The sequence below is a fragment of the Exophiala aquamarina genome (assembly GCF_000709125.1).
Source record: "Exophiala aquamarina CBS 119918 chromosome Unknown aczIA-supercont1.3, whole genome shotgun sequence".
Classification (NCBI taxonomy): domain Eukaryota; kingdom Fungi; phylum Ascomycota; class Eurotiomycetes; order Chaetothyriales; family Herpotrichiellaceae; genus Exophiala; species Exophiala aquamarina.
Genome location: NW_013550585.1, coordinates 827,365 through 838,863, shown reverse-complemented (window position 1 = coordinate 838,863; position 11,499 = coordinate 827,365). Strand labels below are relative to the sequence as shown.

The 11,499-nt window shown below is 52.2% G+C and overlaps 2 protein-coding genes across 2 annotated transcripts; one reads left to right on the top strand and one right to left on the bottom strand.

Annotated features, from left to right (window-relative positions):
* Positions 1-621: 621 nt before the first annotated feature.
* Positions 622-3,232, bottom strand: A1O9_03885 (uncharacterized protein; the record flags this gene model as incomplete). The annotated part of the gene is made up of 4 exons (XM_013406178.1): positions 622-708; positions 759-950; positions 1,005-1,072; positions 1,123-3,232. The coding sequence occupies 4 exons, from the start codon at positions 3,230-3,232 to the stop codon at positions 622-624; spliced, it is 2,457 nt and encodes an 818-aa protein (XP_013261632.1).
* Positions 3,233-4,352: 1,120 nt separating this feature from the next.
* On the top strand, positions 4,353-8,711 carry A1O9_03884 (uncharacterized protein; the record flags this gene model as incomplete). The annotated part of the gene is made up of 3 exons (XM_013406177.1): positions 4,353-5,021; positions 5,072-5,585; positions 5,692-8,711. The coding sequence occupies 3 exons, from the start codon at positions 4,353-4,355 to the stop codon at positions 8,709-8,711; spliced, it is 4,203 nt and encodes a 1,400-aa protein (XP_013261631.1).
* Between the last annotated feature and the right edge of the window lie 2,788 nt (positions 8,712-11,499).

The window sequence follows — 11,499 nt, the reverse complement described above, 5'->3', positions numbered from 1 at the left end:
AGTGCCTTGCCATAAGCATCACTCGAGAACACGTTTTACAATGATGCTAAGTGTTTGTCCATCATAGCTGGTGCTGCTTGGGCAACCTCAGGTTCCTGTAATAACGAGGCCCGCGTGTGCAATGTGTCTACGAGAAGAAAAAAAACTCTGTAGGCTTTCGCTTTTCGCTTTTCCTTTTTCCTTTTTCCTTTTCACGTCCTATCCAGAGGAACACCAGTCAAGAATCTGTGACCGCCTTGCAATAGGAGGAAAAGCATTGAGAGGTAAAAGGGAGCTAAAGAGAGGGTAACCAATAGTTGGACGGGCTTCTGCCTTCCTCTAACCGCTTTTAGGATAACTACCCTGATCTGCCGGTATTTTGCACTTTTCACCTCTCCTGGCTAACCCGGTCTGTCCAGTGCTTCACTCTGCCGCCTCAGGTAAGGACAATTGGACCAAAAAAAAATCTATTCCATGCATGCTAGATCAACAAGTTTTTGAGGTGCTGCGTCATATACCGCATGTGAGCGCGGCAGCGTTCATGGCAACTCTACTTCTTGATAACGTTCACCAGACGATGAACGGGAATTATGTTTTCCCATGCGCCATGGCACTTTCATCTCCCGTTCGAGGTCTGCGGAACTAAGCGTTGAGTCGAGTATAGTTCGATGGGAACAAGCCAGCCTTGCCTTGATACTCGCCGTGCCACCAGTCTTCATCGGGGAATGTCTAGACGTGTTAGCAGTCGCTTCAGGTGCTGTCGTTGGGGATGTACTTACAACATTCGTGATAGTAGCATTCTCAGGGAATGATAATTCATTATCCTCCCCAGCCTCGTAATCATAGAGTGCTGTCGCAGTCGCACCCTTTGGAGCTGCCTGCGTACTTGCCTGGGGAGGTGCTGGCTCTGCAGCAGTACCTGCATTATCATCTTCAATGATGGTAAGATAGTTGCTTGGCACTAGTCCGGTCTTTGAACTTGTCAGCCTAGATCCCACGTGGCTCATCAGAACGCGCAAACCTACCTGTCCAGCTTCATTTTTGACCAACCACCAGTCGGGATCGATCCGTTGAATGTCAGTCACCAGTTCACCTGGAGAAGGTCAGCAATGTGTTCCGAAAGTTGGGAGCACTCCTGTTTACCTTCACGTAGTGAAACCTCGTTGTCCTCGGCTGCTTCGTAGTCGTACTCAGCTCGTGCTTGCTCACCCCCTGTACTGGCCGGCTCGGGTGATGGCGCAGATGCCGCCGACTGATGCCCTATGCTCGAGGCGGCTGTCGCCTGAGCTGCCGCCCTGCCAAAATCATGCCCCCTCGATGGCTCGTCATCATGCGCGGCCGGTGTGGGGACTGCTCGTGCAATAGATTGGGCTGGGAGTGCAGGCGGTGGTGAAGATTGCTCCGCGTGTGCATCCACGACCGGCGCTGAAGCACTGACCGGTTGGGCTAGACGGATTGGCGAAGATGGCTCTGGTGTTGGAGGCGTGGGGCTACGAGGCTGAGCTGGGGGTGTAGGTAGACGAGGCGCGGGGGTGTGTTCTTCCTCTTCGTCAGCCTCTGGACGTGCTAGCCCTGGTATGGGAATGCCACGGTTAGGCTTATTGCTTGTGTCTGGTTCTGGAGCTGGAGGAGGGGCCCGGTCAAAGGCAGTTGCAGGTGCTGGCGCACCCATTGGCGCAGCGCCGCTAAACCGGTCGCGGATCGATCCAATTCCACCCACTGGTGACGACGGAGTCTCGTCCACTTCTGCCTGGCTAGGAGGACCCTCGCCTGTAAGTTGCTGCCCGATGCTGGATCTGCCTGTATGTGTGGTCTGCACAGCCGCCCAGCTCTTGCCTGTGTAGCCGCTTTTCCATTCGGTTCCTCCACTCTTTTGAGTCGAGATGGGGGATTGCCCTGTATAGCCAGTCGGGGACAAAGGTGGATCACCAGACGCACTTAAGCCTCTCTCTCGCGCCTTCTTCTCTGCCCAAAGCTGTGCGGGTGTTTTGCCTGATGACTCGGCAAATGATCGGCCAGCTGCGCCGACTTGAGGCGTGCCACTCGCACTCGACTGGGCGTCAAACCCGCCTGGTACCGGAGCCTTCGTCCCTCCGAAGCTTGAGCCACCGCCAAACTTATTCGCAACCTTCGGTTTTGGAAGTGAAGTGAGGCGTTCGGGTGGCTGAGAGAATGCGGCGGATCTATCGGCTAGAGATCGTGGTGGAGCGTCCAGCTCATCTGAAGGACCGCTTGCAGAGCTCCGAGCAGGAGCAGGGCGCGAGAAGCTTGAGGAATCATCGGGTTTCTGGGCCTTTGCACGGATAGCGGCAATGTCCACCTTTCCGACGGGCACATAAGCCCCCTTGACAGTTTCCGGACGCTCGTCCTTTGTGTTCCCCGATTCCTGAGCTTGTCGTCGAATAGCAGCGATGTCAACTTTTCCGACGGGTTGATAGGCGCCTCGGACCACTTCAGGCCTGTCATCAGACTGGCTGCTGCTAAACGCGGATGGTGCTGGTTTTTGTGATGTCAACTCTCGCATGTCGACTTTGGTGGGTTGATAAGCTGGTTGAACCTTCTCCAGCTGTGTACGGGTGATCTGTGGGGCATCTGCACCCCAACCATCTTCATCCGTACTGGTGTCTTTTTTGATGCCGACATTGCGGGCAGCTGGATTGTAAGAGCCAGATATTCCACTCCTTTGGGTGGGGTTGAATACTGGCTTGGAGGCGACAATTGGCTTTGTGGCGGCTACCGGGGGAGGAGCGGCACTACTGCTGGAGTATTTCGAGCCCGAGGCATCAGCAACCTTTTGGATGATGCCTTCCGGGGTCAGGTCTCGGTCGGACCTTGCGGTTATCTGTACGTGGTAGCCATGGAGTAGCTTAGCGACCGAAGTCAAGTGGCTTCCAAAGTAGCCCTTTGTCCGTTCAGGAACACCTTCACCGCACCAAGCGATGAGAGCACTCTTAGGAAGCCCAGAGTTCGAATCTTTCACTTTTACAAAGGCAAACTGGATGCGTCCATCTGAGAACTCATCTACCAAGTCAACCAGTTCGCCTTCTCCGGTGCTTTGGACCTTTAAAACGCTTTCTTTATTTCCCGAGTCTTGTTGAAAGGCGTTGGCAAGCGGGGCTGAGACGGAGAATACAGCCCATTGACCATAGGTTGCAGAAGAAGCGGCTGGGCCGGAGGGTGGAGGTGCATTGACAACTGTCTGGTAGCTTTTAGAGATAGAAGGGCCATTGGTAGAGAGATTGAGGGACGCCATGGCCGTCTTGGATGAGGAAAAGACACTCTGAATACTGGGCGCCTGCTTTCAACACTGGATGAGGTGGCTTGGTGTAGAGTTGGGAGCGAAGGTTGCCAACGCACAAGGGTAGAGAGGGGAGGAAGAAGGTTGGCAGGGGAGCTGTAATGTCGAAAGAGTGCCCAGGTCAAAGGAATGAAGCAAGAGAAAAAGAAGTGATGGCCTGTGGCAGCGGCTTACTGTTGTGCTTCTTGCGAGTGATTGAGATGAGTGCCTGGTGAGTGCTAGTCAGTGCTCCGCAGTTAGGACTTTACAATGTGGTTACCTGGTCAGTTGGGCGACCACGCGGAGTCGGCGTTGAACTTGGTGCTGATGACATCGTCCCACGTGATCTCGGGAGGGTGGGCATTGCCAGCGGCTTGGAGATTCTTGGCATTGCCTTGGCATCCATACAGTGACACATATTCTAACAAGGCGCAGGCGCAGGCGCAGGCGGCCGTCAACAGGCAGGCTCCGGTAGTGTGGTGGCTGGCCCACTTGTTTTGCCTCTCCTCAACCACCACCTGCGCCCTCCACACAGCTCCAACGTCGCTCTTCTATCAACAACGGCCCTAACCCATCATTTGGTCGCTCTGCGTGCGTTCTGATCCGTTTACATCTACTCCGACTCCTACCCAGGCTCGGGAACCACCTATGAAAGGATACTCACCCTAGGAAATCTCTTACTGAGCACCTGGACATCCACTGCTCTTCGAACAATCACACTCACAGGGATCTGCCAATCCTGGAGTATCTAGTCCTTGGGCTTGCGATTGAAGGCCTATGTGGCATGCTTATACATCCGTCTGCAGCAATCTGACCGTTAAGGCTTTTTGGTCTGCGTCTTGCGCATCATTTCAAAAGTGCGGGCCTGGAGCGAGTTCAACCTGCCCCATTACCTACCTCTCTTTGTTGTGTCTCATCCCACCAGCCTCAGGAGCACGTTTGCTCGCAATGTTTTCGGTCTTTGTTCCCTCGGATCCAGATTGGGTAGCGCACCGAAATATGAGCTCTCAGTGCTGATATCTAGGTGCTCTACAGCGTTCTGACTCCAACTCCGACTCTTTTCTCTTTGGTTCTGATTTTCTATTACACAACCCCGATGGTCTCCTCTGGACCTCCGCCGCCAAGTGCGACAAGCCTTGGGAAACGAAAGTGGCAGCCATCTTTATCGAGTGATGCGGTAATTGCTCGAGGAGAATCATCCTTCCCATGGGAAGATTCTCCTTCTAGAACTCGCCGCTTGGACAATGACGCTACGAGTAAGAAGCCCAAGCTTCTGGGTGTGGCTCGCGAGGACCCTGGCTCCTCGCTGTCGGGGGACATTGTCATGCATGATCATCTCTCTCTCCCAGATCTGCCTCATGAGATTTTGCAACACGTCTTTTCTTTTGTTGATCCTATTTCACTCGGGCGATTGATGTGTGTCAACCGCCCTTTTCGTATACTTCTTGATCCCGCCATGCCTTTGCCTCAGCCTTCAGGACAGGTGAAAAGCTTGAGTATGCGCCGTCAGGACCAAGTCTGGGCCACATCTCGCAAAAACTTTCTTCCTGGCTTTCCCAAACCTATGGAAGGGGCAACTGAGCTGGACATGTGGAAACTCATTCGTGGCCATGCGTGCCAATTCTGCGGGATGAGGCCACTCATCGCTCCGCCTACACCAGGATCATCGCCATGGAACGCTGGCCCGGCCTCTAATGGTGTTCGCCCCATCTGGCCCTTCCGCATTCGCTCGTGCGGTAGCTGTCTAGAACAGAAAATTATCAAGGTGAGAGTTCAATCCACAGTCGCCGAAATCAAACTACTCACAATCACCAGGAATCGGAGCTCCTGCTCTCGAGCTCGAATGCATCCATATTACGTCCCGGGTTACCTTTTGCAATTTTTTCTTCATCAATGGACTACATCCCATCCACTGTCCTGCAACAAATGGACCCGCCTCCACAACTGAAAGTAACAAAGTACTATTATATACCTCAACTAGATGAAATGCAACTGAGAATGAAAGAAGTCCAAGGATTTGGACCCGCCGCGACAGAAGGATGGTACAAAGGGCTCGAGGAGATGGGACAGCTACTTAACGCTGACGCGGCTCGATTAGACCAGTGGGAGCTGCAAGGTGGTTTCGCAAAACTCTCCCACTTGAAAGCTATCGGGCCCAGTAATGCCAGCTCTTCTCATCGAGTGTTTGTAGCTACTCAGCCAAACCCTATAACCCCGCCCGACATAGCAGACCATCTGAAGCAGCTTTCCGCTACTGCTGGACCATCGGTATTGCATTCTTTTACCGTTGAACCTCGAGGTAAGCTGGTCGCTATTGAAGTCGTTTCGGGTGCATTCAATCTTCTATAATTCCACACTGACCAATATCATAGGTATAATGCATTCCTCAGATCCACCAGCAGATACAACCCTTCCTGCTTTGCCATTTTTTTCAGATCGGAATTCAGGAGGAGCGCGGGCCGCGTCACAGCGTGATCTGCCTGGCGTGGTGAAAGCGCCTCGTCCTCTGAATCGCAATAAGTCAGGCCGCACTCCGGAAGAGGTTGAACGAACCAAACTTGAAAGGCGGAAAGAGATTGAGCGACGATGTCAACAACTGCTCCCTCCAATCATGCCAGCAACCCTAGAATTTATGGATGCATTCCAGGCTGCACTGCAAATTTCTCTCCCAATGGATGATAATCAATGGGAAGTTCTCAAGCCTCGCCTTCTGGCACAAAGAATGGAAGCATTGCGGAAGCAGGATACCCAGGAACGCCTTTCCCGAGATCCAGCCGCGCAGCTTGAGGAACGCCAACTAATTGAGCAGGAATCACGAGTTGCACAAGACAATGTGGACCACATGTGGTCTGTGCTAAAAATCCCATGCCGAGACAAGATTAGCCAATACGCCCGTAAATTCATCCAGATCACATGGTCAGATGGAAATGGTGTCACCAAAGGGACCAGCAGCAAATTTGCTGCAGAAGTGCTGTGCCATGTCAGACAACAATTTGAGGATGGTATTGACCAGGAAGATAGAATGCTCGAACTCAAGGGTACAGCTTTTCCGCAGGACTCGGATTCATTGGCGCTGCGAAAGCTAAGACTGGAGGATATGAAGTGGACTTTTGAAGAGTTTGTGAAGCCTCATACCGAAAAGTTTGGCAAGGACCTTTTCCTATGCAGCGTATGTGACAACAACCAAAAGCTATTTTCTTTTGAGGCTGTCATCCAACATTATGCTGCAAAGCACACGCATGCTTTCAGTCGTGGAAATGCCGTGGTCTCCTGGAAAGCAGAATGGCCACTTGAGCCTCCATTTGATCCATCACCAAATATACCATGGGTGCGAGATGGAAGTCAACCTATTGCACACATGAGAATGCAAGCACCCTACAATTCACGGGCCTGGACAGCTCCCACTGAGCCTGTACCGGCCTCGACCAGCAGCCATCAAAGTTATGTGAATGAGATTGTTGGCCTAGTAAGAGAGTTATGGCATGTGACTGACGCCATTCATAATCTGTCACAAGCATTACGCGTGTGGGTGGTCATCCAGCTTACTTGCACGACGTTTTCGCAAAGATTCAACGATGATCTTAGCCTTCATCTTTTTCTGAGTTGCATACAAAACAGATCAGAGCTTCAATTTCTTTCAGGCCTAGGTGGTCTACAGTGCAACGCATGCTCTACCCGCCCAGAGCCGTCACCGCGGACCTTCGACGGATGGTTTCCGTCCGATCGTTCTCTTGCGGAATTGCTGACGCACTTTCAAAGGATGCACATTGACTTCGATGCGTCCAGTCACACAGAATATGGGATACTTTCATCAGGCTCCAGAACAAGCACGAGTTCGACTCGGTTGGACTGGAAGAGAGATATGATATTGCTGCCAAGTTGGGCGGAAATTCAAGCTTTCCTTCATGCACCAACGACCGATAGCCACAAGGTGCAACTAATTGCGGATGCATTAAATGCGCCTGCATTTACGTTGCCAAAGCGGGCGGGACCATCGTCACAGATGTCTGTGTCCGATAATGTTCTGTCCCCATACATGCAACAAGATGTTCACCCTCGTCCTACTTCGCGTCACAGTAGTGTCCGAGACTCTCGGCCTGGCTATCGTGTTGCTCGGTCAGAAGTATCTATGCCGGCATCAGAAGAGGAGTATGACCCTCACCGACCAGCGCCTGCATCTTCCATGCCTCGAGCTACATTTGGACAGTCCCAGAGGCTACCTTCCACGAGTCACGGGTCTCGTGTCGTTGGATCCATCTATCAGCCACTGCAACTATCCGAACACCGCGAGTATCCTTTTAGGGTGCATAGTGACGAAAACAGATGGAGCCTTGCCGAGCACCGGCGTCTGGTCTCAGCGGAATCCTCTGATCCCCAATTGTATGATCGAGGCTGGAGTCCCAACAGGGGTGGCTTGATGAATCGATCGAATCTTGCTGTAGAGCGACCTCGATCCATTGGAAGTCGACCTGAGAGCAAGGCGACAAGCCACCATTCGCTACAACCACCAGGCGGAGCAGAGGTTCCAGCTACGATTCCCACGAATTCCACCCAACCCGTCGAGGTGGGACGGCCTCGAGAAGATTCAGCGGCCATGGACTTTCTTAATAATTTTGATCCTACAGCATTAAACAACGATGGGAATCCCGAATTTGCAGCGAGTGAATCTCGAAGAGGTATAAGGGGGCCGACAGCACGCGAAACTCTGGACGCGAGAGAGGCTACTGCTCAAGATGCTGGGTTTCCGTACATTCGTCGAAATGGCAGCGTTCGACAAGGCTTTGATGACCAAATTGTGAAACAACACCCCCCCTCGGTGCCGATGCGAGAAGACGGAAGATTTGAGATCGGTGAGATCGATTACGAAAGTCGAATGTACCATCAATCTTTGTTGAGTCCAGCAGAGGAACCTAGGCCACCCCGAGGCATAGGGATGGGTAGTGGGTATGTGGACGACATTTCGAGGGTTTCGTACCGATCTCGAGAGGGTATGTACATGACACGAGTTCAGGATCAAGGCCGAAATTACCAAGAGTTTGGGTATGAATCGAGGGGTTATTATGAGGAAAAATTTGCGCGGCCAGGACCTAGGTATGAGGCCGTGGCCCAGCCGCCAATGGAGCTGTATCATCACCAGTCAGATCGACCTGATGGCGAATTTGTTGAGATGCATCGGGCACGGCAGCAAATAGCGACGGAAGAGGATGGATATGACAGGCACCGAGAAGGCCGTACAAGGTATGTGCCAGCGCGTCCAATATATTACGATGAGGCGGAAGACATCGAATACGCACCTGTACGGGAAAGGACGGTTACTTATGCCAACTACCACGATGCACAGTACAATCGCGAGGATACGTTGGAAGCGGGCCAAGTGGTTCATGCAGGGCAACGAGACAGTCGACTTGATGAGTTTCGACCGGGTGACGAGAACAGACGTTATATGACACGGTAAGAGCCTGAGGCCAGGGGCTACAGGTTGTGTGACGGAACACATGTTCTACGAGGGTGCATGCACCAGGCAACAGAGCAATGCGTGACTGACGACAGGGAGACTTTTTGTTGGCCAATTTCTTTTCCTGTTTTCGCGAGCAGATGATACCCCCAGCATTGATTGCTATTTGAGCGAAGGCAGATTGGTTTGATGTTAACGAAGAATTAATTTCACCAGCTGTTACTATGATGACGTATTTCTTCTATCTTTTGGGATATGGATAACGATGGGAGATGTATTCGAGCCTCGACTCCGAATTTGTAAACGGAGGAGATCGTATGTATCCTACGGAGTAGAATTGACCCAACACCAGAATGACAGGCCACACCGACGTAACCCTTCTCGCTCAAAAGTTATCAATGTCGCACACGTGCAAATAATTACAGGCGGAAGAGATAGAACCGCAAAGGTAAGAGAGAGAGAGAGAGAGAGAGAGAGAGAGAGAAAGGAGAAAACGATGAAATACTTGGTAAGTCTGAGTTGGGCGACTAGTCCAACTCCTGGCGAGGTAGCCTGAAGATGCGCTGTTGATTGTAGTCAAGGTGGTCAAAGTCGTTTTAGTAGATGCGTAGCTGCCCAACATGTGAGGCGGGGAGACCGGCAGCCACACCACACCCTCTTTTGGGGGTTCTAAGGTGTGGGTATGAGTGGGCGTGGGCGTGGGCGGCCTCCATCTATCCTTGTTCAGGGAAGGCTGATTGTTGTTGTTTGTCGTTGTTCTTGTTTGTTGCCGGGGTGGGCGAGAAGGGCGGATTGTGGTGAGGATAACCATGGTCGGAGTGGTTGAGTATACATACCCGTCATGAATGCATGTTTGTGTCACGGGACAGACAGACAACGTGATGGGCAGGGCAGGTAGAGTAGGGCGAGTCGGAGAAAACTGCCCAGGTGGCAGGATTAGGGTATGCATGTCGTAGGGCAGTGATTACTGCTGTTAGTACTGTTGCTAGGACCAGGCCACTGGGTACTCAATACGGAGTTCTCGGTACTCGATAGGATGTTGGTGCAAGGCCGTGGGTGGGAGTTCTTTGGCGCTTATGCATCCACGCATCCGGTGGCAGCAACGCATTCACGGCAGACAACGCAACGCAACAGAAGGAAAGAAGGAAAGTCCAATGCGGTGGGACACTCGGTTGATTCGACAGGGAAGGCGCGACTGTGGGAGATGCATATGCGTCATGGTTCCTTCAGGCGACAAGGGCAACATGATATGGTACCTACGTCCTTTGTGCTGGTTGGTGCTTGTGTCACCACACCGGAAATGAGAAAATCACCACCCTTCCTGATGTCCGTATTTTGACCCCGAGAGCAACATCTTTCTACGGCTGTCTCGTCCTTGAGTCAATGAGACATCCAAGGGACTACTTCATCGACTAGGCAGGTCGTCATGATCAACACGACGGGCAAAAGAAGCGGTGTGCTGTCGCCTTTTCACCGCGACTTCACGCCAAACAACACTTGGCCGGATGTCCTCGGTACCAAGCTAACATACCTACATCATCCTGGTGTTTATGATGGATACTTTTCTTTTTCGAGTACGGATACGGGTGCGGCGTGCCTAGCAGTGCGCTACCCACCAGGTTTTCGTGGTTCTCGGTAGCTACATGCCTGGGAAGGGTCAAGGGAAAGTGCACGCTTTGAGATAGGCCTCGGGTTTCTCAAAGAGCGGTGGAGAGGGTCAAGGAGGAGGTCAAGGAAATAAAGAGATCGGCACTTGGGAGTGAAATGAAATGACCAGCCAGCAGGAGCAGGGGGTCTGGATAGATTGGATTGAAGGTGAGGCTGCGCACTAGGATCGCCATAGGAGATCAGTGTTTACGAGGTATTGATTGATGTTTTTGGGTAGAGCGCAGGGACGTGGTGTGTGAGAGTTGAAAGAAGCTGTATGTAGCACCAAGGATATGAGATGGGATGAGATGAGATGGGATGAGGTTGACGGCGATGAATGAACGACTGAGTCTACCACGGATGGGCGAAGCGAGGCGCCCACGAGGATATCGTACAGTAAGTCGTTAGTGGGAGCATATGGCAGTAATGCCACTAATGCCACTAACATACTAGCAAATACCTAATCGGTCATGAGCCCTCGCCACTAGCCGCGCACTAAGCAGGTCACAAGCACTTGGGCCGCTAACTGCCAACTGCGGCGGTTGCCATCTCCCCTCCAACTCGTCTTCTCCGCCCCAGCCTCCCATCTCATGCCAGGCTGCCACTCACTTCCACCCTCTCACAGAGTCATACTCTCAATCCCACTTCCAATCCCACCCTGTCTCTCTCGTCGGCCCATCAAATCGGCTTATTGCTGGTCGACTGCTCCATCCCCACCTGCTCGTTGCACTTGGGTCTTTTACTCCTGCTTGCATCTTGACTTGCATACAACCCATTCCATCCCTCAAAACAAAACACCACCGTCTTGGTACCTACCCGTCCTGCTTCCCGTCTTATTCGTTGTCTGTCGACTTTTTTAGTCTCCAAACTTACAGCTGCAAGTCTTTCCATAGCCTGAATCATCTACCACTTGCTTGGTTCACTTGCTTGCTTTGTGTATTGCATCCTCTACTTCCTACCCAATCCATGCCCGCCCTATCGCCAATCCCCGTGGGCTTCATCTGCTGAGTTCAGTGTAAGTTTGTGGCCCTGGTCTCTACTATTCTTGTCCGATCCGCAAGCAACTCCACTACCGTACCCAGTACCCCGTCAGGAGTACCTCGCTTGCAATCCACTCGGTAGGCCACCCCGTAGCTAACCT